Source organism: Neoarius graeffei, chromosome 20 (assembly GCF_027579695.1).
Source record: "Neoarius graeffei isolate fNeoGra1 chromosome 20, fNeoGra1.pri, whole genome shotgun sequence".
NCBI lineage: Eukaryota > Metazoa > Chordata > Actinopteri > Siluriformes > Ariidae > Neoarius > Neoarius graeffei.
The window spans coordinates 62,193,732-62,215,422 of NC_083588.1; the positions used below are offsets into that span (position 1 = coordinate 62,193,732).

Genomic DNA, 21,691 nt, shown 5'->3' on the forward strand with positions numbered 1-21,691 from the left:
GACAGGAAGAGTCAGAAATAAAAGGAGGGCGGTGCAAACCTCACTGAATGCACTGTGTTTACCAATTTCAACACTACGGGGTGCAACTATGTTATTTTGTACATTAAGTCCTTCAAACGAACATGTAACTCAGAAACAAAAAAACATTAGGCGACATACTGTACATGGCTCATAATAAAACATCAATAGCCTATACTGCGCGCATTATTTGAAGGGCATACGATGAGCCTTGCGCTCCGCGAACTCGTCCACGATGCTCTGTATGTCACTGATTCAGTGAGCTTTTAAGCGGTAGTCTCACGACCCGGATAGTAAACAATAAACATGGAGGACATGGAGTCGTTAGTGTTGCTGGTCTTGGTGCTGTGGCTTGTTGTCACCGACAACGCCAACAGATACTGGCAAGAGCGTATAGATGAGGCGAGGCGCATAAGGCTTCATAATTCTCGTAATTCATAATTATTCTCCTTCCGGGTTTGCGGTGTTTACAGATCCCAGCGCGCTCGCGGGGCGTGTGTGGGCATGTGAGGACACGCCTCCTCACCAATCAGTGCACAGGGGAGTGTCTGCTCACGCCCCCAACCTCAGTCGGCACGGTTTGGCTCGCTTCAGCCCCACTCCAAAACGGTGCGAGTTTTAGGGGCTAAGCAGGGCTGAAACGAGCTGAGTCGTGCTGGTTTTTGGTAGTCGAAACGCGAGCCGTGTCGGGCTGAAGTGAGCTGAAGCGAGCTGAAGTGAGCTGAAAAAGGGTAGTGGAAAAGGGCCATTAGTTATAACTCTTTTTCGTTTGTGGCTGTGTTCATGACGTTGGAATAAGACGTCTAAAGGACAGTAATCGTTTTATTTTTGCGAGAGTGAGTAACGTAAGCCGAAGTGTGGGATGTGATTTGGAGTCGGAGCTGCTGTCGGCATTTCTGCAACAATAACTTGCGTTTTATTTCATGACGGTTCAGACGTCGCTCAGACTTATGAATCGACGTCATTGAACAACGTGGAAAAAAATCAATCGAGGCTGACTGACAAACTAGTTTCATCATTTCATTTTATTTATTTATTTATTTATTTATTTTTTACAACACCCAAAACGTAAGAACTTGTTTAACATTAGAAGTTTTGATTTTTAGATCCATAAAGTTGTACATACCTTTTTAACAAAACGATCACTGTAAACACGAGCATGTGGACTCTTGATTCCTTTCGAGCACAGTAAAAGGTTTACGAGTCATTTTTCACGGCGTCTTTTTGAGGTTTTTGTTGTTCTTTCACCCTTGTGCACGACGACGACTTTTAGTGTACTATAATACCTTTTTGTCTTTTTTTTCTCGATTTGATCAGTTTGAACATCCAAATACAGAGCGACAATCTGCATGTTTGGAGGCGAAACACAAGAAACTACTGCAAAGCAGCAACTGTAAACAAATACCATGCTGGAAATCTGAATACAGAAGGAGGCGAATCAGTGATGTCTATTGCAAACAAAGAATGGGATTCATTCATTGCACTCTCTTGAATCAGAACTGTGATTTAATGTACTGAACAACTGAATACTGAGTCTGAATGATCACAAATGCTTGAAACTGATTCATTGAAAACGTTTGATCCGGAGTCATCATGAACGAATCGAATCAGAATTACGGTTGGACAGGAATCATCACTAACACTCTCTTCTTCATCTTGATTCTGAATCATCATGCTAGGTTAATTCTTGTTTAACTTAAATCAGAGCTGTCATGCACAGCCTTGAGTCGAAATCGACCCGGACTCCTGAGCCTGCGTCTTCCTATACACTTCGACTGAATCATTCTGTGCACTTGCAGAGATGCCAATCACTACGATTCGTGCGTAGTCACTACGTTTTTGACGGTAGCACTACAAGGCTACGACCGTCTATTCAGTTTATATGGGATTCATTAGGGCTGGGAATCGATCTGGATTTCCTGGATCGATTCGATTTCGATTCATTAGGTCACGATCCGATTCGATATCGATTCATGTACATATTGCTGTATTGTCACTTTAAAACTTTTAAATAAAAACTGACCCTATTGACAAACAGCTCCATGTCTGTTTGTGCTTGTATCTGTGTATGTGTAAGAGGGACACACAGAGAGACAAGAGTTCAAGTTTGAAAGAAAGCTTATTTATTTTGGAATGAAACATATCCAGGTTTTATTTGAAGTCTAAATCAAAATTATGACATTTGGTGGCCCTCTTTTAGTTAAATAACATACCCAGGTCTGGGTTTCTGACCACAAAAAAATAGCTCATCAGTCAAGAAATTATGTTTGATAAGTCTTAGAGTGTAACAAACTATGACATTTGGTGGCCCTCTTCTAGTTAAATAACATACCCAGGTCTGGGTTTCTGAACACAAAAAAAAAATAGCTCATCAGTCAAGAAATTGCTGTCTCACTTAGATGTTTTCGGCTGGGCAAGACGTAGCGTGACTCTAACCTCTTTACTAGTAGCCTAAACCCAGCATTTTCGACTATGCTGTAGGGGCGGAGGTCTTTACAAATAAAGATCCTGACTCCCTCTGTAAGGCTCATAGCACGCTTAGACTGTGGGGGAAATTTCACACCAAATGCATTTTCAAGTGCCGTCTGCTTCGCGTCAGGTTTAGCACTAGCTGTCTCGGGGTGGTGCCTGGATAAATGGTTTCTTTAGATTGGTGGTATTGCCCAGATATTTTACTTCTATTTGGCACAACTTGCAAACTGCATTCGTTTTGTCCAGTTCGTCTCTGTCCTCATATCGTTTGAAGCCGAAGTGTTTCCACACATCCGACTTCATCCCCGGCGGTGTTTTTAACTGGGCAGCTTCGTCCATCTTCTTGTTTTCTTTATAAGTTTCGTTTTGCCGGCACCCGCTTTTATAGTGCTCCTTGCGCGTTGGAGAAAATAGTGTTACAGGCACCTGGAAGAAATCGATTCACATGTTGTTGGATCGATATCGTGTTGTTTTTCGCGTGAATCGATATCGAATCGTGGATCGTTTTTTTTTTTTTTTTTTTTTTTTTTTTTTTTTTGACCACAGCTCTAGGATTCATACGATTTTAGCATGGATGTGGTTCGAAACGCGTGAATCTATAAGGGTTCACGATATTTTGCCGGTGTTTGGTACATTTGTGGCCAATTATCGTTTGATAATTCAATATTTTGACTGTATTTATGGTCAAAGTTTGCTTCGATGGGCGGCACCATCTTTGTTGACAAGCGTTCTGCGCATGCGCGAATTAATTATCGATGCTGCGATGGAATGTCAAGCAGCCCATGTCACTAGGTATTGAGGGGCTGTCGGGGTGTTGTAACCTCACAAGCATGCTACTAAAGAAAAACTGTTGGAACTGAAACAGTCGTCTTCTGAAGTAAATCAATCAGAACCGAATAAGTAATCTGACTTGATATTGATGAGATTAAAAGTGAAAGGAAGTTGATAAAAATTAAAAGTAATCAGAGTGACTTGACATTTAATCTTGGGAATAAAAAGGAAATAGACATGTTCCGGGGGCGTTGTGGCTCGGGTGGATGGGGCGCCGTGCCATGGATCCAGGGACCCGGGTTTGGTTCCGACCTGGGGTCATTTCCCGGTCCCTCCCAGTCTCTCTCTACCGCTCATTTCCTGTCTCTACACTGTCCTATCCAATAAAGGTGAAAAAGCCCCCCAAAAATATCTTTAAAAAAAAAATGGACATGTTCCAGTACAACTATTTGAGTATTGCTAATTGAGTGTTCCAGCATATTCTCTATAAACATTGATGGCATGTAATCTGCATTTGTTTCGTAAACTATTTGAGTATTTTCTAATTGCGTGTTCCAGTATGTTATCTATAAATATTGATGGTATGTAATCTGCATTTGTGTAGTAAAGTTAAGAAAATAATATTCGCTGTTTGAAAGTTGATTGTATACAAATTACCAGAGAAGTCTTTTTACTTTGTGTGAATGTGGTGAGTTAGGAGTATCACTCGAGAAAATCATGAGTGATTGTGGTTTGGTTTTATTTTTCAGATAATTGAAAAAAAACCAAAAAAACCCCAAATCAACAATTTTCTCCCCCCAAAACCAACATGTCCCAGTTCATTTTAGTCACCTGTATTCACTCGATGTCCCTAAAAAAAAGCACCAATTTCCAAAGTTTTCTCAGGGGGCTTACAGCGCCCCCCCAGCTGGATTGGACTCGCTACGTGCCCTGTGGGCGCACCGCTCGTATGCATGTGTCACTACACATTGATTTCACAAAAGGTTGGCATCTCTGCACTTGTCTTTTAAAGTTTTCCTCCTTGACTGCTCATTAGCTGTCCTTCATATCTAAAAAATAATCTAAAAACAGCCTTTTTTTTTTCTTCATCTGATGAATGAGTTTCATTTTCTGAGCATTTCAAAAGGCAGGATGTGTGGACGCTGAATGTCAGGGTGACTGCGTTGGCGGTGGGTTTGATGCCCAGCACTGAAACGTTTTTTGTTTTTTTTTCTCTCTGTCCCCTCCCTTTCATTCAGCACCTGAAAGTATCAGGATTGTGGATGGAACTTTCAGCTGGTCTAAAGACGACTCTCCTGCTTTAAAGAGGTAAATGCATGTTCCACATGTCAGTGTTAATTAAAAAAAAAAAAAAACCCCAAACAAACGTTTCACTTTGTAGAAAATGCATGATGCATAGAAATGCAATGTGATGTTTTAATACAGTAAACATGCACTGTTTTGTCATATTAAACATGCACTGTTTTGAAAACATTTTTTGATACTGATTTAGCGTAAAGACCGTCAGCTGTCTGAGGATTTGATCGGCAAGTACACCTGCATGCTCAAAACCGCAAAATATCAGCGTCCAGATAAATGTAGTTGGGTAAATTTAAGATGTAAATGAGATGAAATTCAATTAAAAAAATTTTTTTTGTTTATTTTAAATGTAATCCAGTGGTATTCAGTCCCAGGCCTACAATGCTTTTAACGAACAGATTCCGCTTGTTGCGTCTTTTTTAAGGTTCGTTTATCCTCCTTTACATACGAAAATAAATTACGATATCACAGTCACTGCCCAAATACTTCCATGCGTCCTTTTCACTGGCATGGCTGTTAATACATTCACTAGAGGGCAGCTCGGAGTCAAAAGTTTGACAACGGCGAACACTGTGCCAGTGGAGGAGGTCGTGTAACACGTAATAACATGTGCCTGGCGGTTCTTTCTGTGGAGGACATTGAAGACGTCTACCTATTCGGAACCATGATTACAGGACTTTTGCTGATTGGATTAGGCATTGCTCTGGTTTATCGAGGAAATCAGAAAACGGTGACAGCTGTTCAAAGCCCCATAAAGCTGCCCGACATGATTGAAGCGGTGGGCAGAGCTGTCGGCACTCAGACTGGCTATTCAGAACTTGAACCACAATATGGATAACATCATGGAGAAGCTTTCGGCTTTGCAGAGGAAAATGGATTCGAGAGACCAGTATGGACAGAGTAGTTGTGTAAAGGAATGCGTCTGCTCGACCCAAAACCAAACAAGCCCAATCTTATCTGCTTTCGGCTCCCTCAGACAGTACTGGCCTTGGCCAAGGCCATTGCTGGGGCAACAATTCCCCCTGGAGGTCACTGCTGTTAGACTCTCTCGTATTCCTCCCCCCTCTTCCTGCGGTTGCTGCTTCTTCACCCCCAGTGTGACAAGCGGGTGTGTGACCAGCGCCATCATGGCTGCAGGAGCGGACGGCTGCTTGCTTGCACTGGGTTACCTCTACCTCCTCCCCTACCCCCCCTCAAGTCCCGAGTTTTCATGTTGTAAAGTGTACTTGTGTTTTTGTGCTTATGTGCTGAGGTTTTTTTTTTTTTTTTTTTTTTAATGTTCCCACACTGTACTCCTCACAGGAGCATAGTGTGGGGGTTGCTTTTTTTTTTCTCCTCCCCTCTCATGTTACTCATTTATTTATTTATTTTTTCCCTTTTCATCCCTGTCTTCCTGTCCTGTTACTCCCCCTCGGTTGATTGTGTGTATGTAAGGACAAGTTGATGGTCAATTTCGCTGGTACTTGTGACTAGTTGTGATAAAGGGTTCATTCATCATTCACCTGTTAAGAAGAATGCAAAAGCCAAGTAACATCTCATAATGTTTAAAATTCCATAGGTGCTCCTCCATTTTAAAAATTTCTTCGTGTTCTCCGTTAGCTTTCAGGAGACGTGAACAAATATGGATGAAATAAACGCAGAGTACGGAGAGAAAGCTCCGTCCGTATTTGTATTCATTACTACTTGTACTGTATGACTAAAATTCATCAGTTTCGTGATTTTTAGTTTGATTCTGAATTGTCATGTAACTGGAGAGATTGGACACATTTACCTCAAAAATACTCATTTCTGATTGGCTGACAGGTGACCATACCCTTAACTCTAAACAGTTAAACCTTAGCGTTTAAAAGACACTGGGACTAAATTCCACTTTTGAGATTTTGCTGATTCTGAACACTTGTTTGTTTGCTTATTTTTATGAATCAAGTACAAAACACTGTGCAAAATGCAAATATTCAGTAAATGAGCTTTTATTTATTTTTATGAATTGAATTTTAGTTTGTAAATTATATATTAATGCAATGTGATCACATTTACAGTGTGGTAAACAAATAATATTGGAATAAAAATGGTTTAAATAATTACAAATTAAACAACATGCTGCATTGCTGACGGATGACTTCAACATTTTAGCGACTATTTCCTTTTCCGTGTCTTGTCTTTCTTTCTTTCTCTTGCTCTATCATGCTCTGTCTCTCCTTATCGCGCTCTCTCTCGTGCGCGCGCTCTCAACTTCACCTTTCTTTTGCCTCTTTTTCTCTCTTCTATCTGTATTCTTTTCATTTCTTTGTATGTGCTCTGTTTTTAATCTATCTCTCTCTCTCTCTCTCTCTCTCTCTCTCTCTCTCTCTCTCTCTCTCTCTCTCTGTGTGTGTGTATGAAGGATTAATGTGCGTATTCCTGAAGGAGCGCTTGTTGCTGTAGTAGGTCAGGTGGGTTCAGGAAAATCCTCCCTGCTCTCGGCTCTCCTGGGAGAAATGCACAAACAGGAGGGCTTAGTATCGGTCAAGGTACACACACACACACACACACACACACACACACACACACACACACGATCACTGCTACATTTGCTCTATCTGATTTTGACCACCTGTCAGCTTTCACACAGAGTGAAATGTCGTACTCTGTAACCTGTACACAGATGCACTTCATGTAGAACAGGGGTTTTCAAAGTGTGGGAGAGTCCGCCCCCCCTCGGAGAGCAAATAAACAACAGCGCCCCCCCTTACAATTTTTGTTGTTGCTATACTTAATGTTCCATTCGTATTAAAAAAAAAAATGGTTGGTTTACACATTATTTTTTTCTTTTTCACATTTTAAACATCTGTGCTTTTTAAAACATCTTGTTTTACACATTTTAAACATCTCATAGCATCGTTAGCTAGCACCTCTTGGCAGACAACACACTGTAGCATCTTCAGATCCAGTCCATGAAAATCCAAACTTTAAATAATCGTGGTCATACTTCCTTCTTTTTCCAGTCCCCCAGGATTCCGCGGGCCTTTTTTGTGATTGTTGCGGGCTAAAATGTCTGCTGTTGCGGGGGTTTCCAAAAAAATTGCGATGAAAGTTGCGGTGTTTAGATTTTTGTTGCGATTACATTGCGGGAGGAAGTGAAAGTTGTGAGAAATTGTTGCGATTTTCTCTTTTTGTGATTAAAATTGAGTGATATGTTAAATATTAAGTTATTACTGAAAAACTATTGATTAAAAAAAAAAAAGACACTGAGAAATGGTCCTATAAACAACTTTACCAATATAAAAGATTACCAGGACTACAAAAATGCAGAAAAATAGGCTTTACTTATCCAAATGCACCTGTTGGTTCAAAAGTTAAAGTGCAGAGAACCTCACAGCACAACATGAAGTTACCTTAAAATATAATATAAATGCCTCAGCTTTCATGTAAGAAAAAAACACTATTAATACTAGTACTGTGTGCAGGCAGTCTCTCCTGAAGACTAAATTAAACAATAAACTAATAAAATAAATGGCTCAGGCTTCATAGAAGGAAAAAAAACAACAATTTGAACAGAATCTCACAGTATGATGCTGAAGCTGCCGAAACAATGGAAAATAAAATACCATTTTGGCAAAAATGTTGGCATCCATTAATTTCTTGTATTAAGTAAAAAAAAAAATAAAGTGCACACAGTCCTTCACTGTAAACATAACACACTTTCAGTAACAGAATTTAAGCCTCCATAAACACTGACTCGCACATCATGCAATGTTGCCAGATACTGCTGACGTTTTCCAGCCCAAAATATGTTCAAAACCCGCCAAAATGCACTTGAAACCGCCAATCTGGCAACACTGCGCGCATGCTGCTTCTCTTGAACATAGACATCCGGAAGTAAGGCGGAAGGTAGTTTGTCGATGTCACCTCAAGACGACGCCAACGATTGGTCAAATTTGCGGGAAAGTTGCGGTGATTGGATATAATTGCAGCACCGCCCTGAATTCGTGGGGATTGGTTGAATTTGCGCTGAAATTGCAAATCACAACATCCTGGAGGCTCTGTTTTTTTGCTTGGCCGTCTCCTCACTCCCTGTAGCTTTAGGTACTAAAAATCGATCCATTTTGTCTCTCACGTTGCGCCCCCCCTGAAGAACTCTGGCGCCCCCCGGGGGGGCGCGCCCCACACTTTGAAAAGCCCTGATGTAGAACATCCGTTGTGTGTGTGTAGATAGAGTATAATACATTTGCAGAAGTTCTGTATCATTAATGCAGCAGTAATGTGTTGCCCAGGGTTCGGTGGCGTACGTGCCCCAGCAGGCGTGGATCCAGAATGCCACGCTGAAGGAGAACATCGTGTTCGGGCGGCAGATGAAGGAAAGCTGCTATCAGCGAGTGCTGGAGGCCTGCGCTCTCCTCCCGGACCTGGAGGTCCTGCCTGGAGGAGACGACACTGAGATCGGAGAGAAGGTGCGCTCACGGAGCGAGAATCATTTCCTGCTTTTTATTAAATTGGAGCAGATTGATGTGTTGACGTGTGTGTGTGTGTAGGGAGTGAATTTATCTGGAGGTCAGAAGCAGCGTGTCAGTTTGGCCCGAGCTGTGTATTGTGATTGCTCGGTGTATTTGCTGGATGACCCGCTGTCCGCCGTCGACTCCCACGTTGGGAAACACATCTTCGATAAGGTCATCGGCCCTCAGGGTCTGCTGCAGGGATGCGTGAGTTTCTGCTCCCCGATCCTTTCCTTTTAAACACATGTTAATTTGCTCATTTGGGATCTAAATCTCCATCCGGATTTCTGTAAAGCTGCTTGGTGGTGTGTGTGGTGTTAAACCTATACAGATTGCACGTGATTTCAACTGAACTGCTCTCTGTGGAATGAGCTGCAGTGGTGCTGCTCCACTGGAATGTTCTCCTCCACACTTTTCTCTTTCCTTCCCTCTCTTTCACTCGTGTTCTTGATTTTTTTTTTTTTTTTAAATTTCTTTCAGGAAATGCAGGTTGGGTTAAATTATATAAATTACACAGGGATAATTTATTGGGATTCATTAATTACAGAATTGGTGAACGTTAATAATGAATCAAGATTAATATCAACGACAGATGTAATGAATAAACTGGATACAGTTAGTTAAACCAACCAAAATTGCTCTCTTCTGACCTTTTTCCGATCTCTTCTCTTTTCTGATCTCTTCTCCACCCTTCCCTTTTCTGATGTCCTCTTTTATCTCTTCTCTTTTCTGATGTCGTTCTGTTTTTGAGCTTTTTTTTTTTAAATCCCCCCCCCCCCCCCCCCCCCCAAAAAAAAAAAACACCTTTTCCAGTTTCTCTTTTTATCAGTGTCAGTCACCCAGCCAGGACACACTTGATGTCCGACGTTTTCTTCATACCTACGTTAGACGTGTATCCCTCAGGAGTGTTAAATTTTAGTTCATCATCAAACACGTCCTTTTTATAAAGTCAGTAAGGGGGAAATCGGCTCTGTAACAGAGACTAGACGCCAAGAGCACCGCTGAATGCTGACAACCAGTAAACAAAATAAAACCACTCACAGGATTCTTTTAAGCAGTGAGGATTTAGTGGGGTCCTTTCTACTTTAGAACCCCAGAACACTCTGTACTAACACTTACACGTTATCTGTAAATGTACTGAACGAGTGAATTTGGCCGTGACGCTGCTGTTTGTTCGTCTCAGACGCGTGTGCTGGTGACCCACGGGCTCAGCTTCCTGCCTCAGGTCGACCTCATCCTGGTGATGGAGGACGGACAGATCACGGAGGCGGGCTCGTACACGGAGCTGCTCGGCAGACACGCTGCCTTCGCCGAGTTCCTGCGCTCTCACACCAACGCCGAGCAGGAGGAGGAGAGCGAGGGGGTCGGAGGTAAGGCGGTCATCTTTGCGCATTGCGTTTTTCTTCTCTTTTCAATCTGGTCTGAAGTTACAGTCCGCCAACTGTGTGTTGTGTCGGTCTTTGTTCGCGAATTCTGAGAGTTTATTGTCGGCAGAACAGCGGGGGTCGCTCCGACCGAACAGAACATCTTTTTGTTGATGTCTTTTCATCTACCCACAACCCCTTCTCTTCTGATCAAAATAATTTGTTTTTTGTCTTGAATGCAGTTTGTATTTTTTTTTTTACTTTCCATTTTAATCCGTTGTTCTTATCTGCTGTTGTCCGTATTCATGTCTCCATTTCCTCATGTGCTTTTTATTTATTTGTTTGTTTGTGTCCCTTCTCGTTACCTCGTCCTGCTGTTCAGAGGAGGGAAGAGAGCAGGAAGAGCACAGTGAGAAACCTGAAGGTTGGAGCGTCTGGTTGATTAGATTAGATAAGATTAGATTAGATTATCCAAAACCTATCCAGGTTGCACAGGTTTGCATGTCGCATGATGTTTGTCTCTTCCCCGAGTGCGTCCTCTGAATTATTTCACCATGTTGATTTGGATCAGATAAATCTGGGCAAGCTTTCATCTCACCGTCCACGTTCAGCTGGGCTTAAAGTAGAAAATAAATTTATTAGAAAATACGTTTTCAAATATTCTCCACTGGACAGCACCCTGACACTGGAGTGGTTTTATCTCTTTACACTGCGTTCTGTGTGTAAATGATAAGTGTTGGTAAATTGGTAGCATAAAAGGGATAAAACACTTCGGGTGTGCCGTTATAGGAAAATAATCACCTAAAGGCTGATGTGATGAAGCAGAGTTACTGTTACCATCTGAGTTTATTATTATCCAGTAACTTCCTGTCAGTGTTTGATTTGTCTTACACCACAGCAACTTGTCATCAGTTACATAAAAAAAAGACACCTTCATAGGTTTTTTTTTTTTTTAATTATAAAGACTTGCATTTGATGTACACTATAAACCCTTAAATTGTTTCCGGTGCACGGCTCAAACCAGAAAGAAAAACACCATCGTTGTTTTAGCAAAGCGCCGCCGCAACACGCTGCACGTTTTATCCATGTGAACACTAAAAATTCACTCAAATGTGTCCGAACACGTTCCCACCCATTGTTGTCTGTAAATTTCTTGAAATAAAGCTCTGTTCATGATCTGAATTCATCATGTGCAGATATGAACTTCCCTTATACCACAGCGCTGCGGAATTCTCACATCTGATTGGGTTTCTATTTTCTATAACCGCAGCTCGGACAGGAGGACCAGCAGAAAAACGCAAGGAGAAAAAAAAAAGTTCTTTTAACAAAAGGTCTTGATACGGTGAAGTTTAATAGGATAAACTTTTTTTTTTAATGTGTTACAGGTCTCATCTCATCTCATTATCTGTAGCCGCTTTATCCTGTTCTACAGGGTCGCAGGCAAGCTGGAGCCTATCCCAGCTGACTACGGGCGAAAGGCGGGGTACACCCTGGACAAGTCGCCAGGTCATCACAGGGCTGACACATAGACACAGACAACCATTCACACTCACACTCACACCTACGCTCAATTTAGAGTCACCAGTTAACCTAACCTGCATGTCTTTGGACTGTGGGGGAAACCGGAGCACCCGGAGGAAACCCACGCGGACACGGGGAGAACATGCAAACTCCGCACAGAAAGGCCCTCGCCGGCCACGGGGCTCGAACCCGGACCTTCTTGCTGTGAGGTGACAGCGCTAACCGCTACACCACCGTGCCGTCCCCAATCCATCCATCCTCCATCCAGTTAAAATTTTTAACTTTGTTCATAATTTCTAACCGAGGTAAAACTTTTGGATTATCTAAGATTTTTAAAGGGGATTTTTCCATCACTTCTTTTATCTTTTTCTTCCATCCACTTCCTCTCTGTCTACACTGACCGAGTATTTCCTCTTCTCTGTTTTGTCTACCGATTCCTATCTACCTAATTAGCATTTTTTAAAAATATCCTTTCAGACTTGCCTGGGATTCAGACTCCGAAGCTTCTGATTCTTAACCCAACACCTTAACCACTAGACCAGTGACGACTGCCATGGAAGGAAAGTGACATTTATTAATTAATCCAGTCTTATTACATCATCAAATAGTTTAAAATACAAAATCTTCTCAAATCCCTGACCCTAAACCCAACCCTAGCTACAGTAAATCTCCTGAATACAAGTAGCAATTCCGCAGCGCTGTGGTATAAGGGAAGTTCATATCTGCACATGATGAATTCAGATCATGAACAGAGCTTTATTTCGAGAAATTTACAGACAACAACAATGGGTGGGAACGTGTTCGGACACATTTGAGTGAACTTTTAGTGTTCACATGGATAAAATGTGCAGCGTGTTGCGGCGGCGCTTTGATAAACAACGATGGAGTTTTTCTTTCTGGTTTGAGCCGTGCACCGGAAACAATTTAAGGGTTTATAGTGTCCGTCAAATGCAGATCTTTTTCTTCGGGGTAATTTTCACCATTTCAATGTCTGATCCAGATACCGTTACCCATTCTCCACGGAAAACGCTGGAAAACGGCGGGCAAGCAGCTCTGCTGAGGTGAGAATGGTGTACACAGTAAGATATTTATATAAATTACTTGATTTGTTCATTTATTTTGATTTTAATGCATCGTATTTTCATTTGTGATTTATAAATGAACACTCTTGTTATTTTAATTGCTTAAGAGGCTCATGAAGGCTTAAATAAGTGTGTGTGCACGTGCGCAGACAGAGCCAGGTTTCCTTAAACGCAGCAGGAACAGTGAAGCAGAAAACGGAGACCAATGATATCAAAGAGCAGAAAACAAAATCCCCAGACGGGGCCAAACTGACCGAGGCAGATAAAGCCAAGACCGGCAGAGTGAGTCAGAGCTACAAAACACAAACCACCTGGAATATGACCCACAATTTAACGGTGTGTATATACACTTTTTAAAATCCCTCGACTGTGTGTCTCAGGTGAAGCTTGCCGTGTTCTGGGAGTACATGAAAGCCATCGGGGTGTGTCTGTCCGTCTTCAGCATCCTCCTCTTCTTCGCTCATCATGCAGCGTCTCTGGGATCCAATTACTGGCTCAGCTTATGGACTGATGATCCGGTCATTAACGGCACTCAGCCCAACAGAGACCTGCGACTGGGAGTGTATGGAGCGCTGGGTCTCACACAAGGTCACAAAATAATCTTTATTGTTTAATTATGTTTGTTTTAAAGCAACACGGCCTTTCGATTTCATAAAATCGGTGAAATTCAGTTCCCTCTGAAATGTGGTCATTGTGATGCATGTGGGTTTTTTTGTGTTATCTTAATAAAAAAAAAAAACAAACCAGGCCATTCTGTGGCTGGGAAGTTATTTAATTTGAGGGGATTAAAGCAAATGTACATGAAATCGCACGCTTCGTGCAGACGGAGGAAGTCTGTGCGCGCATGCACACTCTTACCCAGGGCCGGCTCTAGGTCTTTGGCTGCCCTAGGCGAGATTGAGTTTTGCCCCCCCCCCCCAAAAAAAAAGAAAAAACACCCTCTAATAACATCTAAATAACACTTTAATCTAATCACTCTATTCTATTACTATTAAACAATGTACGGTGCATGGACAATAAACAAGAAGTAATTTTTATCTTTTTCATTATTGTTATTATTGTTATCATTATTCACATAAAGTGTCACAAAGTAAAATGACCACACAAATTCAATACATATCTCCATATAATGGGCAAAAACTCTTCCGCACCCTGTTCAAAGTGTAGTGCATGGACAATAAACAAGAAATTATTTTTAGTTTCTTTTTTGCTATTAAAAGTTAAGTCATCTCTGAAGAATTAACAAATTAAATGAATAAAAAAATTCTACAGTTCTAAATTGTGCAAACTTAAGCACCCTGTTAGGACATCAATGGGCTGTATTTTCAAACAAAAGTGCTATTATGGGTACTTTGTTATTGAAGTAACATTACAATGGGACTCGTCTGGTCTTCCTAATGACAAATTCCTTGATAATATCCAGTGATGGGAATAACAGCGTTAGAAATAAACGGCGTTACTAACGGCGTTACTTTTTTTAGTAACGAGTAATCTAACTAATTACTTTTTACATCGTTATAACGCCGTTCCCGTTACTTACAGTAAAATACTATGCGTTACTTTATTAAAGCTGTTCTCATCTGGCACGCTGCTCGCTCAGCCTTTCTTTCCTCTGCTTTAGTGTGGGGCGGGGAGACACGAGACAACGGCACAGTAAGCCAATCAGAGTAGATTTGGACAACATACGTAGGTAGGCTCCGCCTACTGCACTACTGCGCACACTTTCAATCAGAAGACACAGCGATGGCGAGCGGTCAGCCTAACACTGCGCTTCCACACTGGAAATACAGCCAGGACTTTTCATTACTTGAAATAAAAGGCAAGAGTGTTTACGTGCAATGCACATTATGTCGAGGAACAAAGCGTTTGTCCTCGTCAGTGGCCAGTAATTAGTAACATAATTTTAATAACTACAAAAATATATTACATTTGATAGACGTCTTATCTCACATTGTCCCACAAAAATATTAATATAGTGTAGATAACATTACTAATTGGTTCTGTTAAATGTCCATTTCAGTCATTAAACACATTTAACATTCACTTTTATTATGATTACACTAATTTAATTTGATTTTTTTTTTTGAGGGGGAACAAAATGTAACGGAATAATTACTTTCTCTGGTAATTAGTTACTTTTATGACAAAGTAACTCCGTTACTAACTCAGTTACTTTTTGGGAAAAGTAACTAGTAACTATAACTAATTACTTTTTGAAAGTAACGTGCCCAACACTGATAATATCATCAAATGATATTTCTCTTGAGATCTCTTGGGCCAAGTTTACATTAGACCGTATCTGTCTCGTTTTCTTCGCGGATGCACTGTCCGTTTACATTAAAACGCCTGGAAACGCCGGGAAACGGGAATCCGTCAGGGTCCACGTATTCAATCCAGATCATGTGTGGTCCGGTGCTGTGTAAACATTGAGGATACGCTGTGCTGAGCTCTAGCTGGCGTCGTCATTGGACAACGTCACTGTGACATCCACCTTCCTGATTCGCTGGCGTTGGTCATGTGACGCGACTGCTGAAAAACGGCGCGGACTTCCGCCTTGTATCACCTTTCATTAAAGAGTATAAAAGTATGAAAATACTGCAAATACTGATGCAAATACTGCCCATTGTGTAGTTATGATTGTCTTTAGGCTTGCCATCCTTCCACTTGCAAGTGGTGAGTGACGCGCATACCCGATATGCACTGAGATCACACACACAGCGACTCAGTCCCGAATCACTGCTCGTGCGCTTCACTGGCGCGCTCTGTGAGCTGCGCAGGGCCGGAGTGCGCACCCTCCAGAGGGCACTCGCTGTTCAGGGCGGAGTGATTTGGAGCGCAGGATGCCTGCGGAGCCGAGCGTATCCGTGTATTGGTGTTGCTGTGTGCACGCGAATCGTGTATTGGCGTTGCTGTGTGCACACTAATCGTTTTAAAAACGTTAATCTGATGATCCGCTGATACGGTCTAATGTAAACCCCACCTTGGTTGATGCTCATCAGAGCAAGCCCATTCAGACGTTCTTGACTCTTCACTCATAAAGCAGTGTAACATCACTATCACAAATAAGTGTGGGCTGTTTTTTGCATTGCTTGAAAAACATACCATTTATAATTACAGTATTTTAACGCGAATCTACTTTTGATGACAATTTCCTAAGATTGTAAGCTGGGCAAATGCAAAATGCAGAGATGGTATTAAGGTACTGGAGATATTGACAACACAGTAGCATGTAGCGTGCTAGCTGGATGGTTAGCCCAAGCTTCAAACCACTGGCCAGACAACAGCTAACCTCAGACGCTGTAGCCTGCATGTAGTGGCAAAAACTCTGTTCATTTATCTGAAATATCCTACATCTGAGACAAAAGACAAATTATTATACATACTACGTCGACTCTTGACAGTTTGCACAAGTAAACCTCACCGTCTCTTGCTGTTTGCATCTAGTTAGCTAGGCAGACATTGATTCAGGCGTCTAAAATATTAATTTGCCACTATAATGGTTGATATGAGAGATTAGATCAGACTTGCCTCTATACTTGGCTCTATTTGTTTCTTCCTGTAGCCTTCGTTTGCGCCCTTGCACACCCGAGAGTTTGGATTTCTTCATTTACTCGATACACACTCGATAATCTGACAGTAGGCTATTCATTCTATAATTTTCCATGGTACACTTGGTGATCTCTCACGGCACACTAGTGTTCCGCGGTACTAGAGTTTGGCAGCACAGTGGTTGAAAACACTGTACACCACTGATGCACTTGGTAACATCTCCATTCAATAACTCCATCCCTCCTTTTTGGTGGGGTTTTGGTCGCCCTTGGCGCCCCTGGGCACACTTTGCGCTCTAGGCAATTGCCTAGGTTGCCTATAGCAATCGCCGGCGCTGCTCTTACCTGAGCTGTCGTCGTCGTCTTTTGGGTTTTACAGCAGCTGGCATCCACAGTGTTGCATTACTGCCCTCTACAGGTTTCCCTTTGAGCGTGCACTGACAGTTCCATCATTCTGTCACTAAACGAACAGCTGATCACACCGAGGTGCTCACTGAGCGCCCATATTTATTAGTTTGGTCCTGCGTTTCCTTTCCTTCGCATAGAACATAATGTCCTTTTCTTCTCGCTTTCTTTCTGTTACTGTAGTCAGTCTTTCACATTTCTTTCGCACACTCGCATCCTCCGTTTTTCTCTCCTGTTTCAAATTTGCATCCCATAATGCCTTGCGCGAACGGGGAAAGCCCACCACGTCCAGTATGATGTAGTATCTTGACTTGAGGCAAGGAAAAAATGACAGAGAATTTAGGGCCAAGGGGGCTGTAAATAAACTAATTGTTCTTTTAGGGGGGAAAAGTAATAAAATCGGAAGTCTACGATTCGAATTCGGTAGCTTTCAGTCCACTAAAAAAAATAATTGGGTGTCGGGAAAATTCTTTGTATGGCCTGTATTTGAGAAATCTGAAAGGCAGTCTACCTTTTAAAACGTTATAGTTTGGCTTCTCCTCCTTTTATCACAAACGTAGTGAGCCAGGATACACTTGATTTTCTTCTTCGCTATGTTCGACGTGTATCTCTCAGGAGCGTAAACCTCAGGTGTTACATTACGATATGATTTAAATTCTTTCACTATCTGGTGATGCCACAGAACATCATGATACAATTTTGTTTACGGCTTTTGTTTTTCAGTTCTGATTTGTTTTATTTGAAAATTAGTCCTTCTGCACAAAACTTGATTATATTGTCAGTTTTTTGTGAACAAATTAGGCCAACTTGACGCATGTTGTTCTGACTAGAATTGTATCTCCTCACTCGATCATGCGAATTCAGTTCTGATGGATGTTTTGGGTCGATCTACGCTCGGGGAACAAAATTTAGTCCTTTGTTGATGTTCCTATTGTAAACAGTTTGTTGTGGCGGTTTGTTCTCTCACATCGTCACATTTCAGTTCTGTTTTGGTCATCATGGGTGTTTTGATGGCAGGCCAGATGAGCGACTACGCCCTCAACGTTCTGGTTTTACAACAAAAACAGTCTGTACACAGTATTCAGGTACAAATATAAACAAATGAATAATCAAACCTGTCTCGTATGGATATTATTTGTCGGTATAAAGGAGTGTAATTTTTGGGTTTTGTTTGGCTTTAAGGCGGTGGTAATTTGTGTGATTTGGAGAAGGGCTACTCAGTTTTGAAATATTAGAGTGAAAGGTGGATCACTTTTGCTTGTTCACTCATCTATTCAAATATTTGCATCTCATCTCATTATCTCTAGCCGGTTTATCCTGTTCTACAGGGTCGCAGGCGAGCTTGATCCTATCCCAGCTGACTACGGGCGAAAGGCGGGGTACACCCTGGACAAGTCGCCAGGTCATCACAGGGCTGACACATAGACACAGACAACCATTCACACTCACATTCACACCTACGCTCAATTTAGAGTCACCAGTTAACCTAACCTGCATGTCTTTGGACTGTGGGGGAAACCGGAGCACCCGGAGGAAACCCACGCGGACACGGGGAGAACATGCAAACTCCACACAGAAAGGCCCTCGCCGGCCACGGGGCTCGAACCCAGGACCTTCTTGCTGTGAGGCGACAGCGCTAACCACTACACCACCGTGCCGCCCTCAAATATTTACAGAAATAAACTACAATTGCCTTGATTTGACTTTAGTCTTTGCCTTTTTAAATTGATGGATCGATCCAAATACACCCTGATAATTTACACCCACCACGTTAATGAACTCTGTGTTGACTCTGTGCTTTTCTCCCAGGCATTGCCGTGTTCTCTTACTCCATCTCCGTGTCTGTGGGTGGGATCCTGGCGTCTCGCTATCTCCACGAGACCATGCTGTATAACGTCCTGCGCTCGCCCATGGCGTTTTTTGAGCGCACTCCCAGCGGGAACCTGGTCAACCGTTTCTCCAAGGAGACGGACACCATCGACTCTGTGATTCCCAGTATCATCAAGATGTTCATGGGCTCCATGTTTAACGTGCTGGGATCTTGCATCGTCATCCTTGTCGCTACGCCGCTCGTGGTCATCATCATCCCTCCTCTGGGACTCTTCTACTTCTTTGTGCAGGTTTGATGCTGACATTTAGGGCATGTCATTACGGATATCGGTCAATCTTGAGGATTAATGAGATCAGCTAATTGTTATGACAGTAATTAATAACCTCCTGTGAATTGCCTTTTAAACAAGCTGAGGTTATGGAACTAGGGATGGCGAAAACTAAAAAAAATCTTGACCGACCACCGAGCCTCATTAGCCGGTTAAAGTCGGTTAACCTACGAGTTTAAACAGGGATGCAAACGGTGCGCCTTTTGGCGGATGCCGCCTTTTTCACGGCTGAATCGTGTAGATCCGATTTTTTTGGGGGGGGGGCGTTGGAGTGTCTGAATAATTTCATGAGAGTAAATTCTGTATTAAAATTACTAAATAAGCAAATGCCATTACAGTGCATGAAATATAGGAAGTATAAGTATGAGAAGAAAACAGTAAATCAGAAAGCTGCGCACGTTTTCGCAGAAGCTGCGCAAATGTGCGCAGCTTTCTGATTTACTCTTTTCTTTTCATACTTCCTATGTTTCATGGACTGTAACGGCATTTGCTTATTTAGTAATTTTAATACAGAATTTACTCTGATGAAATTATTCAGACACTCCAATGCCCCCCCCCCCCCCCCCCCCCCCCCCCCAAAAAAAATCGGATCTGCACAATTCAGCCGTGAAAAAGTCGGCATCTGCGCCTTTAGTTTGTGTGGAGAGATATGATCTGCAATAACATGCATTGTTGGCTACAGACCGAAACATACTTTCAGAATGCACTGGCCAAGGCAGGACTAAACTCGATGTGTCTTCTAATAATAATTTTTAAAAAAATTAGTAATTTGTAAGCTAAAAAGCCTGTGTCTACACTTTTTTTTTTTTTTTTTCTTTCGCCGAGTGGCAGCGGTCTTCAACTGGGGCGGGAGGGCGGGACATGACTGAATGGGTGTTTCTGATTTGTCAGCTGTCGTCCTTACACCGCATGGCATGCCCCAAGCGTTTACAACACAGAATTCCAGGTTCTCCGCTCCAAAATCGGCAGCTTCAAAACGATTTTTTTTTTTTTTTTTAAACCGACAACCAAAAAAAAATTAACCGGTTGACGTTGATTCGGTCAACCACCGGTCATCAGTTAACATCCCTATATGGAACTCTGCAGAATTCTTTGAGTTGTTCCTTTTTAGTGCAAAACTTTTAGGCACAATTTGTACCCAAGCCTTGATCCTTTCTGCTCCTTCCTGTTCGTGTGTTTCAGCGCTTTTACGTGGCCTCGTCTCGGCAGCTGAAGCGTCTGGAGTCGGTGAGCCGCTCTCCGGTGTATACGCACTTCAACGAGACCCTGCTGGGTACGAGCGTGATCCGCGCCTTCAGAGTGCAGGATCGCTTCATCGGCGTGAGCGACAGCCGAGTGGATCACAACCAGAAAGCCTACTACCCTAGCATTGTGGCTAACAGGTCTCTCAACACACACGCACGCGTGCGCTCTCACTCACACACACACACACAGAGGAAACATCTGAATTCGAGTTTGATTTGGAATCAAAATCAGACTTTTGATCTGATTCGGGTTCAAATCTAAATCTTTTCAAAGTCTAAATTCCTATCAGGTGAAATATGTACGGTGGTATGCAAAAGTTTGAGCACCCCTGGTCAGAATTGCTGTTACTGTGAACAGTTAAGCAAGTTGAAGATGAAATTATCTCCAAAAGACAAAGTTAAAGATGACTCATTCCCTTTATATTTTAAGCAAAAACAATTTTTTTATTTTCATCTTTTTACATTTTCAAAATGAGACAGGAAAAGGGCCTGAAGCAAGAGTTTGGGCACCCTGCATGGTTAGTACCTAGTAGCACCCCTTTTGGCAAGTATCACAGCTTGTAAATGCTTCTTGTAGCCAGGGCTCTACACTAACTTTATTATTATTTTTTTTTTAGGAGCACACATGCTCCTAAGTTAAAAAATTTTAGGAGCACAGGGAAAAAATGGGGGCACAAGCAGGTTTTCATTTTAAAGGTTTATTGCAGCACAAACCTTAGACACACCAACACATCTCATCTCATTATCTCTAGCCCCTTTATCCTGTTCTACAGGGTCGCAGGCAAGCTGGAGCCTATCCCAGCTGACTACGGGCGAAAGGCGGGGTACACCCTGGACAAGTCGCCAGGTCATCACAGGGCTGACACATAGACACAGACAACCATTCACACTCTCATTCACACCTACGGTCAATTTAGAGTCACCAGTTAACCTAACCTGCATGTCTTTGGACTGTGGGGGAAACCGGAGCACCCGGAGGAAACCCACGCGGACACGGGGAGAACATGCAAACTCCGCACAGAAAGGCCCTCGCCGGCCACGGGGCTCGAACCCAGGACCTTCTTGCTGTGAGGCGACAGCGCTAACCACCAGGCCTGTTTCAAGCTATTTGGGGGCCCTAGGCAAAGGGGGATCTGGGGCCCATAATTATCCCCCCCTCGATGAAAGGCCTTATGGCCGCCTACCCACTGAAGACTTAATAAATAAACATCACACATTGTAATCATTCTTACGTACAATTTTTACTTAATAAATGAACTCTTTACATTATTATAATCCTCAAACCCAATTAAACACAAGAATAGACAAAATATACACACACACGCAAAATATATAT

The 21,691-nt window shown here is 42.3% G+C and overlaps 1 protein-coding gene across 2 annotated transcripts in view; it reads left to right on the forward strand.

Moving 5' to 3' along the window:
• Window positions 1-21,691, forward strand: part of abcc1 (ATP-binding cassette, sub-family C (CFTR/MRP), member 1) — an 81,361-nt gene that overhangs the window by 44,933 nt on the left and 14,737 nt on the right. The window contains exons 15-25 of one of the 2 annotated variants that reach the window (XM_060902154.1): window positions 4,500-4,569; window positions 6,944-7,070; window positions 8,814-8,990; window positions 9,072-9,239; window positions 10,216-10,402; window positions 10,779-10,820; window positions 12,918-12,978; window positions 13,149-13,281; window positions 13,380-13,587; window positions 18,762-19,072; window positions 20,294-20,493. In XM_060902154.1, coding sequence (XP_060758137.1) covers window positions 4,500-4,569; window positions 6,944-7,070; window positions 8,814-8,990; window positions 9,072-9,239; window positions 10,216-10,402; window positions 10,779-10,820; window positions 12,918-12,978; window positions 13,149-13,281; window positions 13,380-13,587; window positions 18,762-19,072; window positions 20,294-20,493 — 1,684 coding nt within the window. The remainder of the gene's footprint in view (window positions 1-4,499; window positions 4,570-6,943; window positions 7,071-8,813; window positions 8,991-9,071; window positions 9,240-10,215; window positions 10,403-10,778; window positions 10,821-12,917; window positions 12,979-13,148; window positions 13,282-13,379; window positions 13,588-18,761; window positions 19,073-20,293; window positions 20,494-21,691) is intronic. The other variant, XM_060902155.1, reaches the window with a different exon arrangement.